Raw genomic sequence first — 18,593 nt, forward strand, 5'->3', positions numbered from 1 at the left:
CTCAAACTAGTCTAGCGGTTGAACGGCACATGTCTCATTACACGCCCTAAATTAGACACTTGTGACCCTTTCGTTAAATTGTCTGGATGATGTCAAATTTGCGAAATACAAAGTTAATATAACATATAATGACAGTAATAATAATATCAGGAACTAAATTAACGACCCATAAATGATGCAGGCCACACAGTTGCGATTTGGTTAGAGTAATGTTTATTCGGAAAGCAAACAAATAGCGAAAGTGGTCGTATTTAGAATTACTGTTACACTCGAGTGCATATCCATTTGACACAGTTCGATCATTCACAATCTCATCGCGAATTAAAAGTCCATTACTCCACCTCGTTAACTACTCGAAAAGTTAAACGAGTTCACACCAGGCGCGCGGCTGCTCACCGCTCAGAGCCTAAGTCCTGCTATACCACACAACGCGAAATTTTCTAAATCGTTTCACTCCCTAGCTACATAAGGACCGACCGTCCGCTTTCGCGTCTCTACCAGCACTGTACCCTTTGGTGTCTAGACCAGTCCTGTCCTGTCCGCTTTCGCGTCTGCACCAGCACCGTCCCTTTGGCCGTCCCCGCCGCGTTTCCCGTGCGCCGAATATCGTCGCTCGACTGACTAGTGCAGATTCCTTTCCTGAAGCCGTCCATCTGATTATCTATAGCTCATTCTACATTATTTTACATTTTAACATATATAAATAATTAAAGCTTGGCCACTTTCACGTTCTAAATAAAGTAACAATAATATCCATTACATAATAAACGTTAAATTCTTTTACATAAAACCAATATAATTTCCTTCTTATCTTTGAATGGCACGGCCAGTAACCTTGCACCAACGTGCTTTCTGCTAAATATTTAAAGAACAAAAGTAACTATTATACACTAAACTTTACAACAAATATTCTATTACCTAATGATTCAATAAGGTGTCGTGCTGTCATCATTAAATGTGTTTTGTGTGGAGGAAATGATAATCTGATGCTTAACTGAAAATACTGATAATTTAAATTTCTATATCTTTTAAACAAATAAAGCTACAAAGTTGATATTTACAACATTTGTCATTTTAAGGAAGCGCTTCTATTTGAAATGTCGATCGTTAAGATCGACTAACGAGTTCAGATTTTTGCGTTCAGGTCTTTGTTGCAAAATTTGCTAATTTCACTTTAACAGTAAATCCTAAACTTTTATAGATATGATCAATATTCAAGTTTTATTGGGATCACCATGAAAATTTATGAAGGATGGTAGATTAAAATTACTATCTTCATTCTATGAATTACTACAGAATTAAATAGTTTTCATAAATGTTTCCCTTTATGACAGAGCTTAGGTCCGCCATCTTTAACACTGCTACGTCTCCCTGGCCACAAAGGTCTTCTATGGGGTTTCCCTATGACGTAGGATCTCGTTTGTCTCACTCGCACGCTACAGCGCCTAGGCCTCATTCAGCACAATAGACGCCTGTGAATTTCCCCATCCCGCGGCGAATCTGCGCTGTTTGTGGCACACGGTCTTGGACAACAGTGTTCGTTTCACAGTTCCTAAAGGCTAACTCTTTCGGCCATATATTAAAATGAGAGCGAAATGCTTGTTAACTCTCAGAATGCACAATGGACATGAATGGATGCAGGTGATCAGACAGGATGCTTACGTACGTGTCACCTGTCAGAGTTATACCTAGACGTATCAGGGGTCCCATAACACTCCGACTGCACGCATCCCACACCATTACAGAGCCTCCACCAGCTTGAACAGTCCCCTGCTGACATGCAGGGTCCATGGATTCATGAGGTTGTCCCCACACCCGCACACATCCATCCACTCGATACAATTTGAAACGAGACTCGTCTGACCACGAAACATGTTTCCAGTCATCAATAGTCCAATGTCGATGTTGACGGGTCCTGGCGAGACGTAAAGCATTGTGTCGTGCAGTTCAAATGGTTCAAATGGCTCTGAGCACTATGGGACTCAACATCTTTGGTCATAAGTCCCCTAGAACTTAGAACTACTTAAACCTAACTAACCTAAGGACATCACACACACCCATGCCCGAGGCAGGATTCGAACCTGCGACCGTAGCAGTCCCGCGGTTCCGGACTGTAGCGCCAGAACCGCTAGTGTCGTGCAGTCATCAAGGGTGCACGAATGGGTTTTCGGCCCCAAAAGCCCTTATCGATGATGCTTCGTTGAATGGTTCACACGCTAACATTTGTTGATGGCCCAGCATTGAAATCTGCAGCAATTTGCGGAAGGGTCGCACTTCTGTCACGTTGAACGATTCTCTTCTGTCTTCGTTGGTCCCTTTCTTGCAGGATCTTTTTGCAGCCGCAGCGATGTCGGAGATTTGATGTTTTAGCGGATTCCTGATATTCACGGTACACTCGTGAAATGGTCATACGGAAAAATCTCCACTTCATCGCTACCTCGGAGATACTGTCTCCCGTCGCTCGTGTTCCGACTATAACACCACGTTCAAAGTCACTTAAATCTTGATAACCTGTCATTGTATCAGCATTAAACGATCTAACAACTGCGATAGACACTTGTCGCCTTATATAGGCGTTGCCGACCGCAGCGCCGTATTTACCTGGTTAAATATATCTGTATTTGAATAGGCATGCCTATACCAGTTTCTTTAGCGCTGCAGTGTATAAGAGGTATTAGAGATAAAGTTAGTGAACTGCATATAGATGTTGCCTCTGAAATTACTGGTATATCGGAGCACCACTTAAATAATTTGAGAATTCAGAGACTTTCTTCACCAGGATATAGATTAGCTGGCTGGTTTTCATAGTGTTTCAGTGTGGGAGAGTGGTGATGTGCGTAAAAAACAGCATTCAATTTGAGTCTATTGACGTGTCATGGCACTGTAGTGAACAAGTATTTGAATACTGAGTGGGTACAGTTGAATTTCGCAAAACTAAACTTCTAACTGTTGTTATTTATAGGTCCCCTAATTCTGACTTCAGATCATTTCTGCTCAAGCTAGAAGGGTTCTTTGTTCAGTTTATAGGAAGTACCAAAATTTGGTTGTATGTGGTGACTTCGGTATTAATTTTGTATGTTATTGTGCAAGAAAAAGGATGCTGGAAGATCTCCTAAACTCATATGATCTGATGCAGCTTGTGTTTTTTCCAACCAGGGTGTAGGGGAACAGTAGTACAGCCATAGACAATATTTTTATTCATTCTTCATTACTAGATGGGCATTCTGTTAGTTAAAGTGTGAATGGCCTTTCAGACAATGATGCAAAAATTTTAACACTAAAATGTTTTTATACTCAAACAAATGTTATATATAATTACAAATTATGGAGAGGAGCTAATCTAACGACAATAGAGTTTTTTAAACCTCGTTAAGGGACAAGAGTGGCAGGATGTTTATAGTGCCGATAACATAGATGACAAACACAATGCTTTCCTTAATACATTTCTTGTGTTCTTAGAAAGATGCTTTCCGTTAGAACATTCTAAACAGGGCACTAGCAGTAAAAGGTCAACCTAGGTGGCTGAGTAGTGGGATAAGAATATCATGCAGAACAAAGTGGGAATTATATCAAAATGTAAGAAGTACTCAAAATCGAGCTACAGTAGCCCGTTACAAACAGTATTACAAGGTGTTTAAAAATGTTATTACGAAGGCAAAAAGTATATGGTACACAAACAGAATAGCTAATTCACAGAATAAAATTAAAACCATATGGTCAATCGTGAAGGAAGTGTCTGACGAGCAGCACAAGGTCGACGACATATAGTCATACGTTGTAAAAATGTTTCTGTTACTGATAAATCAGATATATGTGCAGTATTTAATAATCATTTTCTGAGCATTGCTATAATGTGCGGTCTGAGTGGGGCATGGTTAAATAGGAGGAGCCCAAGGAATTAGGTCTGGAGTCACTCTTGTTCCTTATTTATATAAATGATAGGCTCTCTAGTATTACAGGTGATTATAAAATATTTCTGTTTGCTGATGACACTAGCTTGGGGATGTTGTATGCAACGTTGGCACTGTTTTGAATAGTACAGTTCAAGATTTAAGTTCATGGCTTGTAGAAAATAAACTAACGCTAAATCACAGTAAGACTCAGTTTTACGGTTTCTAACACACAATGTAACAAAACCCGACGTTTCAATTTCACAGAATTGGCATATGATTTGTGAAACTGAACAGTTCAAATTTCTAGATGTTCAGATAGCTAGCAAATGGCCGTGGAAAGTCCACGTTCAGGATCTTGTTCAAAGATTTAATGCTGCCATTTTTACTATTCAAACAGTATCTGAAGTAAGTGATAGTTCGACCCGAAAAGTGGTCTACTTTGCTCATTTCATTCGCTTATGACCAATGTTATTATACACTCCTGGAAATTGAAATAAGAACACCGTGAATTCATTGTCCCAGGAAGGGGAAACTATATTGAAACATTCCTGGGGTCAGATACATCACATGATCACACTGACAGAACCACAGGCACATAGACACAGGCAACAGAGCATGCACAATGTCGGCACTAGTACAGTGTATATCCACCTTTCGCAGCAATGCAGGCTGCTATTCTCCCATGGAGACGATCGTAGAGATGCTGGATGTAGTCCTGTGGAACGGCTTGCCATGCCATTTCCACCTGGCGCCTCAGTTGGACCAGCGTTCGTGCTGGACGTGCAGACCGCGTGAGACGACGCTTCATCCAGTCCCAAACATGCTCAATGGGGGACAGATCCGGAGATCTTGCTGGCCAGGGTAGTTGACTTACACCTTCTAGAGCACATTGGGTGGCACGGGATACATGCGGACGTGCATCGTCCTGTTGGAACAGCAAGTTCCCTTGCCGGTCTAGGAATGGTAGAACGATGGGTTCGATGACGGTTTGGATGTACCGTGCACTATTCAGTGTCCCCTCGACGATCACCAGTGGTGTACGGCCAGTGTAGGAGATCGCTCCCCACACCATGATGCCGGGTGTTGGCCCTGTGTGCCTCGGTCGTATGCAGTCCTGATTGTGGCGCTCACCTGCACGGCGCCAAACACGCATACGACCATCATTGGCACCAAGGCAGAAGCGACTCTCATCGCTGAAGACGACACGTCTCCATTCGTCGCTCCATCCACGCCTGTCGCGACACCACTGGAGGCGGGCTGCACGATGTTGGGGCGTGAGCGGAAGACGGCCTAACGGTGTGCGGGACCGTAGCCCAGCTTCATGGAGACGGTTGCGAATGGTTCTCGCCGATACCCCAGGAGCAACAGTGTCCCTAATTTGAAGTGGCGGTGCGGTCCCCTACGGCACTGCGTAGGATCCTACGGTCTTGGCGTGCATCCGTGCGTCGCTGCGGTCCGGTCCCAGGTCGACGGGCACGTGCACCTTCCGCCGACCACTGGCGACAACATCGATGTACTGTGGAGACCTCACGCCCCACGTGTTGAGCAATTCGGCGGTACGTCCACCCGGCCTCCCGCATGCCCACTATACGCCCTCGCTCAAAGTCCGTCAACTGCACATACGGTTCACGTCCACGCTGTCGCGGCATGCTACCAGTGTTAAAGACTGCGATGGAGCTCCGTATGCCACGGCAAACTGGCTGACACTGACGGCGGCGGTGCACAAATGCTGTGCAGCTAGCGCCATTCGACGGCCAACACCGCGGTTCCTGGTGTGTCCGCTGTGCCGTGCGTGTGATCATTGCTTGTACAGCCCTCTCGCAGTGTCCGGAGCTAGTATGGTGGGTCTGACACACCGGTGTCAATGTGTTCTTTTTTCCATTTCCAGGAGTGTATTTTGGGGTAACTCTTCCTACTCTCCGAGGATATTTTTGGCTCAGAAACGGGCGGTTAGAGCAGTGAGTGGTGTAAGTTCGCGAACCTCTTGTAGACCCCTGTTCAGTAGTCTGGATATTCTGACATTGGCTTCTCAATATATATGTTCCTTACTGTCGTTTCTTGTTAACAATATCAGCTTATTCCCAAGAATTAGCAGCTTTCATTCAGTTAATACCAGGGAAAAATCCAATCCGCATTTGGAGCGCACTTCCTTGACTCTTGTGCAGAAAGGCGTGCAGTATACTGCTGCATCCACTTTCAATAAGCTACCACAAGAATTCAAAAATCTTAGCAGTAATCCATGCGGTTTCAAAACTTAACTGAAGAGTTTCCTTATGGACCACTGTTTCTATTCTGTCGATGAGTTCCTTGAAAAATTAAGCTGATCACTGTGTTATATTGTTGATTGCGTTTACTTAAACTTATGGCTTGTTGGTTTTTTTTATTTTTTTATTCGTAAACATTTTATTTTACCTGTTATTACTTTTATGTTGTAATTTCATGTGCTGATACATTCTATTGCCTTGGACATTTGCTCCTCAATTTGAACCTACGGAACAAGACATGCAACAGATCTACTAAAGAGACTGCGTACATTACGTTTGTTTGTTCCTCTGATGGAGCAGTACTGTACGGTGTGGTATCCTTACCAGACTGGGTTGATGGAGGATACGAAAACGTGCAAAGAAATAAGGGAACTGTGTCACGGGCATGATAAGCGAGTTGGAGTAGCAGTCAGTAAAACAAATACGTTTTTCGTTGCGGCGAGATCTTTTCACGAAATTTCCATCACCAACTTCCTCCTCTCATACGAAAATGTTTTATTGAAACTAACCTGCGTAGGTAGAAATGATCATCGAAATAAAATTACAGAAATCAGAGCTCGTAGAGATATAACAGTGCATTTTTCTCACGCGCTGTTAGATAGTAGTACGATAGAGAAGGAATATGAAGGAGATTCGGAGAACCTTCTGTCACACACTTAATTGTGAACTGCAGAGCAGTCATGTAGATGTAGATATGGCGAGACAGGATTCGAATTCGGTTTGTGGAGATAATTTTTTTCTAGGGTAGAGAGGGGAAAGGGACAATCGCCCTCCCCCTCTCCGCTGGATGCCGCCATGTCTTCGTCTACACCTAAATATGTACTCTGCATGCCACATTATTATGTGTGGTGAGGAGTACTTTGAGTAGCACTACTACCAGTTTCCTCTTTCATGTTCAAGTGACAAATAGTGTGCGTGAAGAACGAGTGTTGGTAAACCTTCGTGCAGCCAGATGGAGTCACGATGAGGAGGCCTTTGTCCCCTGTTACTGGCAAATTTTTATGGAACTGGGGTCAGCGGCACTGAAACCTGCATGCCTCTTTAGATACATAGACGATTATTTTATTATTTGGCATCATGGAAGTGCTAATTTAAACAGCTCCTTAGAACACCTGAATTCAGTCCACACGAATATTCGCTTCACTATGGAAGTGGATCTTGGTTAGGAGGGAGGCTGATGGGCCACTGGAAGATGCCATTTATAGGAAGCCAGCTCCTACCAATTTGTATCTTCAGACTGGCAGTTTTCAGCATCCGGATGAGCATGCGGGGGTACTTCCTATCTTGCTGCACAGGGTTCACGTCATCTCAGGCTCTGAAAGTTTGTCTGCTGAATTAGTGTGTATTAGCCCACCTCGAAGTCACCTTTTGCCAGAATGGTTATAGTGAAAAGACAGATCAGACGCTCGCTGCGTTGTCGACCGACGAGCCGAGTGAGCGATTATAATAACGAGGTGGCCTCCAAGTATACGGGCTTTTTGCTTTGCAAAGGAAGAATTTCCAACAGGACTGGTCGTATTCTGAGGAAACACGGAGTGACGTGCTGTTTTCGATAACTATCTAAGATTAGGGCCCTTTTAGGGTCTGCAAAGGACGATTTTGGTTTTCTTAAGATGGGTGTCTACCGTATCCCTTGCAGTTGTGACATGTCCTACGTTGCTCAGACCGTCAGGACAGTGGGCGTCAGTGTATAAAGCTTAGTGTATTAAGCGTCACACACGGTTACAACAGTCAGGAAAATCTGCTATTGGACAACATTGCTTTGTTATCGGTCGTCCTATGGGATACAAAAACACTGAATTTCTGGGTGCACTCCAGCTCTTGGGGTAGTGTTAATAAGGAAGTAATCGAGACTAAATTAGCAAGTGACTATTAAGACGAAGGTTTTTGCTTAAATTCTGTTTGTCATCCTTCTCTCTCCCTGGCCAAAGAACAGGAGGACTGAGTTAATGCTGCTTGCTCATCTGTTAGTGTTTTATATTCACTATCGATACTTCTGACGAGGGTCTTTGGTAGCGTGGTGGCACTAGTTGTTCACGGTATTCGCGTTGTCGTTCTACATAGACCGTGTTATGGTTCTAGTCGGCGTAGTCCTGCCTACTGATTGTTTAAATTTCCTCGCAAAACGCTCCCTAGTTGCATCTGTGTCTTCCATTTTGCAATGACAGCCTTCACTTTATGTGGGCTCCAATCTTTTTCTGAAACTACAAAAAGTACTCCGGAAAAGCAAGGTTTTTCCAAATGTGGAAAACTGTCTCAAAGTACGAACGGTCATTTACCTAGAAATAAATATTCGATTCAAATTAAAAAGTGCTGCAATCGAGAAAATCTTGTCACTACTGCATTTAACAGTCCATGCGTTACGTTACTACTAAATTAAATAGCAATAAGCAGTAAGTGAAATCAAATCAAGAAGAAGAATGATCGAGAACCAGTTACAAATTGAAACGTTTTGAAGTAGAAGCTATTCGCAACTAACACAAACTTCCATATTCGATACAGAGAAAATTGTTAAAGTCGTTGAAGAAACTCAGTTCATTTGTATTTTCCGTTCAAGGTACAGGTGGCGCACAGTTGACGAAGTATTGCTTATCCGCCCACACATTTCGTCCAGACATCTCGTAACAACAAAAACGGTAAAAAAAAGACCGAAACTGTTTATGGCATTCTCCAGTGCGAATTTCTTCATATGATTCTAAAATCGGCCGCCAGATTGAAACATCGACCAGGAAACTTTATATGTTCCTATGTACACTATTCTGCAGGTAGAACACTCCCCTGCACACAGAGATACAACAGTCTATTGTACAACCGACAGGCAACACATTTGCACGCCATATGTGCTGGCAGAAACAGCGACACCAGTCGTTGCAAGTAGCACACACAGCACTTATGACTGCCAACCAATGAATACCTTACAAGCAGCTGTCAGTCAAAAGTCAGACCTTGTCTTGACAAACAGATAACAGTTCTGTATATGTCGACCTAAACCTTTATGTAAAATGACGTTTTGACAAGTCAATAAGGCCATGTTGTACTAGCGAAGCGTCGTGAAGAGACAAAATCTATGCCCATAGCAATGTGAGAGTGACGTACCTAATAGGAACGTTCTCTGTTCAGAAATGCGACCCCTCGCAATCTAAATACAAGAAGAGACTCTAAATATTTCTTAAAGATAGCTGTATCATCATTAGGTCGGAAACAAAAGAGAGAGCAATCTTCTGGTAACCTAAAATCATCTGTCTAAAGTCCAGAGGTGTTTCTACCCGATCGGTTCCAGCTTCTGCTACTAAGAATTTCCGACAGCCGCTAAGTAATCTAGCTCTCTGTGTAGTAGTTGTGCACTGACAAAAAATCTCTTTCATTCTTGTAAATATTACCTAAGTTCACAACCTCTACTGAGTCTCTGCCTGTATCATACATGAACTCAGATACGTCATGAAGGCCAAAGTTGAACACTTCTTTGAAAGCGGTATAGATCTCGCATTCCATCAGGGTTATCACCAACCATAAATGCTCAAAATACTCAAGTCGTCTTCGCAGGACTACAAGAAATTTTTATTAAGTTGTCTAGCAATCTGACAGAGCTCTCTATCTGTGAGATTACATAAAACGAAAAGTTACCTAATTTGTATTGGGCATTAATTACAACCACCACCAGCAACTACGTCTCGGCAATCCATAAGCTACGGTATAAGCACGGTGTTTCATAATTCCTGTTGCAGGTTTCTAAAGTTTGTAGAGGGGACTTAGTAGATAAAATTTTGATGAGAAACATATGTAGTGTGATGTAACGTTTGGACATAAAATAAGTTTGTCGATCGGATCACTTTCAAATCTTCCATGCGCCGCACTCTCGACTTTAATAAAAACGACGTCCTTCGTCACGTGAAAGAGAACCCGACAACCAGTACCGTACTCGAAACATAGGCCATGCCATGGGCTCCTGTAGAGCACAAAAGTCGGAGCTTATTGACTACATGAGTACCGTGAATCGGAATCCAATTTGAAAGTGATCCGATCTTCAAACTAATTTTACATCCAAACGGAATATTTCCGGACATAAAGCTTTACCTACTAAGTACCCTTACAACCGGTAGAAGGCTTTAATACGAATGTGCGTCCGAAATCATTGTAGCTTCAGGCACCGATGGAATATGTTTTTGAAAGCAATAATAGACAAACGGTAACCGTAGTACTAGGACGCTCCTTGGCCACATTCGAGATGACTTACTTCTGTCTTTCTTTCGTTTCCGTGCTCACCCATAACAATACAAACTCGCTGAACATTGCATGAGCACTCACTACAGCCTCTTGGTTTTTACATATTTCTAATGAATCATCCATATGATGAAGGAACACAGTGATATAGCCAACTTTGTTACCATACTCGATAAAGAGTGAAATGATTCAGTTTTTCATTCATTTCTGGGTGTAAGTTCAAATTTACATCAACAGTATCATTCCATTATAGTTTTATTAAGAGCAACTTTTTTCAAAGCCGAAAATGTCATGAAAACTGTTCTTACTCTGTCAGTATGCTTCTAAGAAATTTTTTCCAGTTTTTATAACGGTATTCAGTAACCTAATAATGCCAAAGTCTCATTTCCTGGGGAAATAAGCAGAGAAGCAATATGAGAACGCCGGCCGGTGTGGCCCAGCGGTTCTGGGCGCTTCAGTCTGAAACTGCGCGACCGCTACGGTCACAGGTTAGAATCCTGCCTCGGGCAAGGATGTGTGTGATGTCCTTAGGTTAGTTAGGTTTAATTAGTTCTAAGTTCTAGGGGACTGATTACCTCAGATGTTAAGTCCATAGTGCTCAGAGCCAATATGAGAACAAAGCTTTAAGACTGTACGATAAAGAAAAAAACCAAAGAACTTTAGGATAAACATCCTTCCTTATCTACGTAGGGCATTTCCGGAAGAAATAACCATTCTTAAAGAAGAACTAGCATGAATCATTTTGAAGAAAAAACATTATCCGAACATGTGCTCCATTCTCAACAGTTGCCATTCTCAAAACGGCTCTTGCCAAGTTGATCACTTACATGTCTCCACATGATTATTGTTTTTGTGGACAGTTAAAGAGCGAAATCTTAAAAACTCAGACGTAATTAGAAGATATATTTTTAGTTCTCCAGCCGCAGAGACCATTGAATTTTCCTGCACGATATTTCCACTGCTAAAAGCAGGATGGTTTAAAATCATTGCGCACAGGAACCTTACGAAGACAACTACACTACTGGCCATTAAAATTGCTACACCACGAAGATAACGTGCTACAGACGGGAAATTTAACCGCCAGGAAGAAGATGCTGTGATATGCAAATGATTAGCTTTTCAGAGCATTCACACAAGCTTGGCGCCGGTGGCGACACCTACAACGTGCTGACATGAGGAAAGTTTCCAACCGATTTCTCATACACAAACAGCAGTTGACCGGCGTTGCCTGGTGAAACGTAGTTGTGATGCCTCGTATAAGAAGGAGAAATTCTTACCATCACGTTTCCGACTTTGATAAAGGTCGGATTGTAGCCTATCGCGATTGCGGTTTATCGTATCGCGACATTGCTGCTCGCGTTGGTCGAGATCCAATGACTGTAAGCAGAATATGGAATCGGTGGGTTCAGGAGGGTAATACGGAACGCCGTGCTGGATCCCAACGGCCTCGTATCACTAGCAGTCGAGATGACAGGCATCTTATCCGCATGGCTGCAACGGATCGTGCAGCCACGTCTCGATCCCTGAGTCAACAGATGGGGACGTTTGCAAGGCAACAACCATCTGCACGAACTGTTCGACGACGTTTGCAGCAGCATGGACTATCAGCTCAGAGGCCATGGCTGCGGTTACCCTTGACGCTGCATCACAGACAGGAGAGCATGCGATGGTGTACTCAACGACGAACCTGGGTGCACGAATCGCAAAATGTCATTTTTTCGGATGAATCCAGGTTATGTTTACAGCATCATGATGGTCACATCCGTGTTCGGCGACATCGCGGTGAACGCACATCGAAAGCGTGTATTCGTCATCGCCATACTGGCGTATCACCCGGCGTCTCGGTCACCTCTTGTTCGCATTGACGGCATTTTGAACAATGGACGTTACATTTCAGATGTGTTACGACCCGTGGCTCTACCCTGCATTCGATCCCTGCGAAACCCTACATTTTAGTAGGATAATGCACGACCGCATGTTGGATACAGAAAATGTTCGACTGCTGCCCTGGCCACCACATTCTCCAGATCTCTCACCAACTGAAAACGTCTGGTCAATGGTGGTCGAGCAACTGGCTCGTCACAATACGCCAGTCTCTACTCTTGATGAACTGTGGTATCGTGATGAAGCTGCATGGGCAGCTGTACCTGTACACGCCATCCAAGCTCTGTTTGTCTCAATACCCAGGAGTATCAAGGCCGTTATTACGGCCAGAGCAGAGGTGGTTGTTCTGCGTACTGATTTCTCAGGATCTATGCACCCAAATTGCGTGAAAATGTAATCACATGTCAGTTCTAGTATAATATATTTGTCCAATGAATACCCGTTTATCATCTGCATTTCTTCTTGGTGTAGCAATTTTAATGGCCAGTAGCGTATATCGCACGTCGTAATATTGTGCAGAACAGTGGAGTAGCTGAAAAGATACCATCTGTCAGGCACGTCAGGAAAATCTTGGTAGTCTCATGTTCAACAATTAAGTCCCTGCGGATATTGGTTTATTCTAGAAATCAAAAGTTGCAACAGATGGAGATAACCATCCTGCAATAAAATTATCCTTATACCACGTCTGACAAAATTCAGCCCAAAAGTTATTCCGGCTGTTACTGTCCACAACTTCTGTGTTTTGCCCAGTTTATAAAGCTTAATATGCGATTATAGCCTAAGAACAAGTTCAATTTTTGATAGAGCAGTGAATTTATTAAAACTTCTAAACATATCCTTTTTACAGTTTCGTCAAAAGTCTGCAAAGCCAGTACTCTTATATTGATAAGTGCAATTTGGATTGCACCGCTAATTAATTTTCATGTGATGAGAACAATATTTTTCGAAATAGCGACGAGACGTACATTGCACTTCATACACAGATTCACTTTTTGTGGCACCGGCGTCATGATGGAATGGTGTAACAATAAAAAAGGTTGCTGCAACGCCGTCCAAAACCTCTACTTCGAAGTTCCAAAAATTCAAAAAATAAGAATTGTCACGGATGTCAAAAGCTCTGCTTTTCCCGAACTAGCAGAATAATAAGCTAACAACCATGAAGAAACATCTTCGAGAGAGAGAGACTTTTTGTTTCGTTGTACCAAAACATGTTCGGTACTTGGGATTTGTGGCATGTTCCTGCATTGAGTGACTAATGGTATCTTTTCGGCTTTTCAGTCAGGTGTACTATTCCAATGTTATGCGTGCTATTTTGCGACTGATCTTGCCATCTTGATCAGATGTTTTCCAGACATTATGCCAAAATATGAGCTCGTTAAACAGGTCGGGCTTCAGAAAACATAACACGTAGTAGTATTTCCACTGGACGTTTCCTTTTAATCCTATAATACAGTGTATATTTTCTAATATCCCTTGATTTGTGTGGAAAGTATAGCATGTTATCTTTTAGCGGATAACAGGTACCTCCACTATAGTTCTTCCGATTTTAGCATGTTTGTGTAAATGGAAGCTCACGCATTTATTCCTTGATTACATTTATCTCGGGTAAACCGCCGAATCACGTTACGTAAATCTCGCAACAGTTCACCGACGCAACTGCTCGACACTTTCAGGTGGTGTACTGCCAGTCACCAGCAGTGAAATTTGTGGTTAAGGGCTTATGGAACCAAACTGCTGAGGTCATCGGTCCCTAAGCTTACACACTACTTAACCTAACTTAAACTGACTTAAGCTAAGGGCGACACACACACCCATGCCAGAGGGAGGACTCGAACCTCCGACGGGGGGAGCCGCACGGACCGTGACAAGGCGCCTTAGTACGCGCGGCTACCCCGCGCTGAACAGTAACTTCAGTGAATTATTGTTGGATATCCACAACGTCATCTGGCGACAGACTCGAGAGCTGTACAATCAACAGGTCCTTTGGGGTACCTGTACAGTCTCATTCATTTTTGCTTACGTATGTGATGTTTTGTAGCAGTTCTGCCCTGTTCTATTTTACACGAACTCCTAAATGTATGGAAAAAGCGGTGACATTTATGAATCTGTTAGTAAAGGTTGGGTTGCTTGGGGGAAGAGACCAAACTGCGAGGTCATCGGTCTCATCGGATTAGGGAAGGATTGGGAAGGAAGTCGGCCATGCGCTTTCAAAGGAACCATCCTGGCATTTGCCTGGAGCGATTTAGGGAAATCACGAAAAACCTAAATCAGGATGGCCGGACGCGGGATTGAACCGTCGTCCTCCCGAATGCGAGTCCAGTGTGCTAACCACTGCGCCACCTCGCTCGGTGTTAGTAAAGGAAAACTGACAATTGAACAGAAAAATTTACTGTCATCTACACGTTTCGGACAGCTTTAAATAGCTGTTCCTTGAAAATCATGGAAATAGAGCACATGTTTGTCTAATCGTTCCTTCAGAATTATTCATGCTTTCTATTCATAATGTACGTACGTTTCTTCCCACTGCACCACATCCACTGACTCGATATTTGACATCATAATCGTTAAAAAAATTACTTAAGACGCATACTTCATCTACATCTACATGATTACTCTGCAATTCAAATTTAAGTGCTTGGCAGAGGGTTCATCGAACCACAATCATACTATCTCTCTACCATTCCACTCCCGAACAGCGCGCGGGAAAAACGAACACCTAAACCTTTCTGTTCGAGCTCTGATTTCTCTTATTTTATTTTGATGATCATTCCTACCTATGTAGGTTGGCCTCAACAAAATATTTTCGCATTCGGAAGAGAAAGTGGGTGACTGAAATTTCGTAAATAGATCTCGCCGCGACGAAAAACGTCTTTGCTTTAATGACTTCCATCCCAACTCGCGTATCATATCTGCCACACTCTCTCCCCTATTACGTGTTAATACAAAACGAGCTGCCCTTTTTTGCACCCTTTCGATGACCACCGTCAATCCCACCTGGTAAGGATCCCACACCGCGCAGCAATATTCTAACAGAGGACGAACGAGTGTAGTGTAAGCTGTCTCTTTATTGCATCTTCTAAGTGTCCTGCCAATGAAACGCAACCTTTGGCTCGCCTTCCCCACAATATTATTTATGTGGTCATTCCAACTGAAGTTGTTCGTAATTTTAACACCCAGGTATTTAGTTGAATTGACAGCCTTGAGAATTGTACTATTTATCGAGTAATCGAATTCCAACGGATTTCTTTTGGAACTCATGTGGATCACCTCACACTTTTCGTTATTTAGCGTCAACTGCCACCTGCCACACCATACAGCAATCTTTTCTAAATCGCTTTGCAACTGATACTGGTCTTCGGATGACCTTACTAGACGGTAAATTACAGCATCATCTGCGAACAACAGATTGTCACCCAGGTCATTTATATAGATCAGGAACAGCAGAGGTCCCAGGACGCTTCCCCGGGGAACACCTGATATCACTTCAGTTTTACTCGATGATTTGCCGTCTATTGCTACGAACTGCGACCTTCCTGACAGGAAATCACGAATCCAGTCGCACAACTGAGACGATACCCCATAGGCCCGCAGCTTGATTAGAAGTTGCTTGTGAGGAACGGTGTCAAAAGCTTTCCGGAAATCTAGAAATACGGAATCAACTTGAGATCCCCTGTCAATAGCGGCCATTACTTCGAGCGAATAAAGAGCTAACTGCGTTGCACAAGAACGATGTTTTCTGAAACCATGCTGATTACGTATCAGTAGATCGTTCCCTTCGAGGTGATTCATAATGTTTGAATACAGTATATGCTCCAAAACCCTACTGCAAACCGACGTCAATGATATAGGTCTGTAGCTCGATGGATTACTCCTACTACCCTTCTTAAACACTGGTGCGACCTGCGCAATTTTCCAATCTCTAGGTACAGATCTATCGGTGAGCGAGAGGTTGTATATGATTGCTAAGTAGGGAGCTATTGTATCAGCGTAATCTGAAAGGAACCTAATCGGTATACAATCTGGACCTGAAGACTTGCCCGTATCAAGCGATTTGAGTTGCTTCGTAACCCCTAAGGTATCTACTTCTAAGAAACTCATGCTAGCAGCTGTTCGTGTTTCAAATTCTGGAATATTCCAGAATCAGGGTATTGCATGGAAGGACAAAGGAGAGCAGGGATGGTCATACTACTGGTGATACGTTACTTACTACCGTCGCCTTTGCACGCGGCTGTTCGCCCAATAGTGCGAACTTACTTGTACCACGAACGGCGTGAGACTGTTGCATTTGCTTCCTGTCTGCAGGGTACTTGAGAACGGCGCACGAAGAGGAAGTGAGGCAGCTGCCGACAGCTCGGCCGACGCTGCCGACGCACGACTCCGGCAGGCTTCGCTCGGTGGAGACGTTCGTGAGTACGCGCTCCGGACACCCCAAGATCACGTCCATCTCTCTCCACTACGAAGGAGACGCGACGCCCGCGGACACGAGCAAATTCCAAAGCGTGCACACACCGCCGAAAGACCCGGATTCTGCGACACCGCTGTCTGCCTACTCTCCTTCGGACACGCGGCCAGAGAAGCACCACCAGGCTAAAGTCGGCATGCGCGCGGAGAAGGCTGGTCTTTGCGACGATCAGACTCTGTACAAGCAGACTGCGCCGCCGCACCAAAAAGACGCTGCTCACAAAATATACGAAGTAGCAGCCAAAGTCAGAGCGCCGATATCTTATACTGAGAGATGCTACGGCGATGGCGAGTCGGGATCGATGTCTCGCAGAAGCCGGAAGACTCAAGAGAATGACAGAACGTACGTGGTCGAAAGGAAAAGGTTTGAGCTACAGAAAGAGAAATACGCCGCCGAGCGAGACGGGCTCGTCACTGGCAAAGACTCTGCCAATGAGGACGGCAAGTGTGCTACGCCGAGGGGAAGTAATACATTCGTCAAGGAAAAAGTTGAGTACAAGAGTGGCAAGATAGACGCGAGAAGACAGATAGTGGAAGCTGAGATGTGCGAAGAAGTGAAGTTTACGGGTACACGAGAGAGAAGATCGGTTTCTCCGGAGAAGGCGTTCAGCAAGGACGCGGACACTGCCGCACAGAAGTCCGAGACGTTGAAATCGACGTCCACCGTCTCAGTGGAGGAAGACGAGTACTGTGAACAGGACGTTTCCGACGACTCTGAAAGCGCGGAGGAAACGTACGGTTCAATTGCAGACAAGAAAATTGCGAAAAGAATATCGCCCATCTACGATAATGTCTGCGAAACCGGAGACAGGCCGGAAGCGCGCAAGAAAGCGGCGCCCGATAACGGGAGGCAGATCTCTGGGAAGTCTAGCGCAGTGGTTAAAGGACAATCTGCGAGTTCGTCGCGGAAAGTGACGGACGTAGAGAAGAGAAGTTCGAGAAAGACGAGTGGCAGCGCGAGTGGGAAGCGAAGGTCAGAGTCTCCGGTTTACGAGAACCGGGAGATTATTTGCATGGAGAAGGACAGGAAGATACAGCAACGCACGAGACAGGAGCAGCGCCAGCACGAGACGGCGATGCTGGAGGAGCTGACGCGCGCCGCCGACCAGATCCTGCAGGCGGTCAACGGCTACTCGGACGACGACTCCAACAGGCCGAGCAGCGCGGAGGACGAAGACCGCGGCAGGAGACACCGGCGCGGGCAGCCGCGAGCCGGGGGCGGAGGCGCGCTCTGCACCATCAGCGAGGCGCCGCAGCGCAAGGGGCACCGCCAGCCGGCGGGGGCGGCAGAGGCGAGGGCGGCGGCGCGCCGGCCTCAGCGGGCGAGCAAGCCGCAGCTGGGGCCCACGTCTTCAACGTCGTCCGTGGACAGCGTCAGCGAGCGGCGCGCGGCCGCGGCGGCGGCGAGCGCGGCGCGGAGGGAGCGAGCGGCGCGGCTGGTGCAGCGCGCGAGCAGCCGCGAGCAGCTGCTGCAGGCGCGCGCCAGCTCCTCCGAGGACGCACTGTCCAGCCTCGAGGCCGAGGAGCGCCGCCCCCGGCCGCCGCCCCCGCGCAGGCAGAGGCCGGCCGGCACCTCCGCCTCCACCGCCGCCACGGCCCGGGCGCAGCCCGCCGCGCAAGGACACAAGCGGCTCTCCAGTGGCGAGGCTGCAGTCGTTTCCAAGACGGCGGACAGGTGAGTGCACACTCTCGATTCATCTACACCAGGGCTTCCCAACGTGTGGGAACGTGTGTGAAGCTGTGAGGACCGGGCGTGAGTCGTGCTTCGGTAGCTCAGATGGTAGAGAACTTGCCCGCGAAAAGCAAAGGTCCCGAGTTCGAGACTCGGTCGGGCACACAGTTTTAATCTGCCAGGAAGTTTCATATCAGC

General features: G+C 45.2%; 1 protein-coding gene across 1 annotated transcript in view; it reads left to right on the plus strand.

Annotated features, from left to right (window-relative positions):
- The window catches only part of LOC126473691 (uncharacterized), a 1,039,677-nt gene that overhangs the window by 999,460 nt on the left and 21,624 nt on the right, over positions 1–18,593 (plus strand). Inside the window, exon 9 of the mRNA XM_050100967.1 lies at positions 16,565–18,398. Coding sequence (XP_049956924.1) covers positions 16,565–18,398 — 1,834 coding nt within the window. The remainder of the gene's footprint in view (positions 1–16,564; positions 18,399–18,593) is intronic.

Source organism: Schistocerca serialis, chromosome 1, assembly GCF_023864345.2.
Source record: "Schistocerca serialis cubense isolate TAMUIC-IGC-003099 chromosome 1, iqSchSeri2.2, whole genome shotgun sequence".
In the NCBI taxonomy this organism is placed as follows: Eukaryota; Metazoa; Arthropoda; class Insecta; order Orthoptera; family Acrididae; genus Schistocerca; species Schistocerca serialis.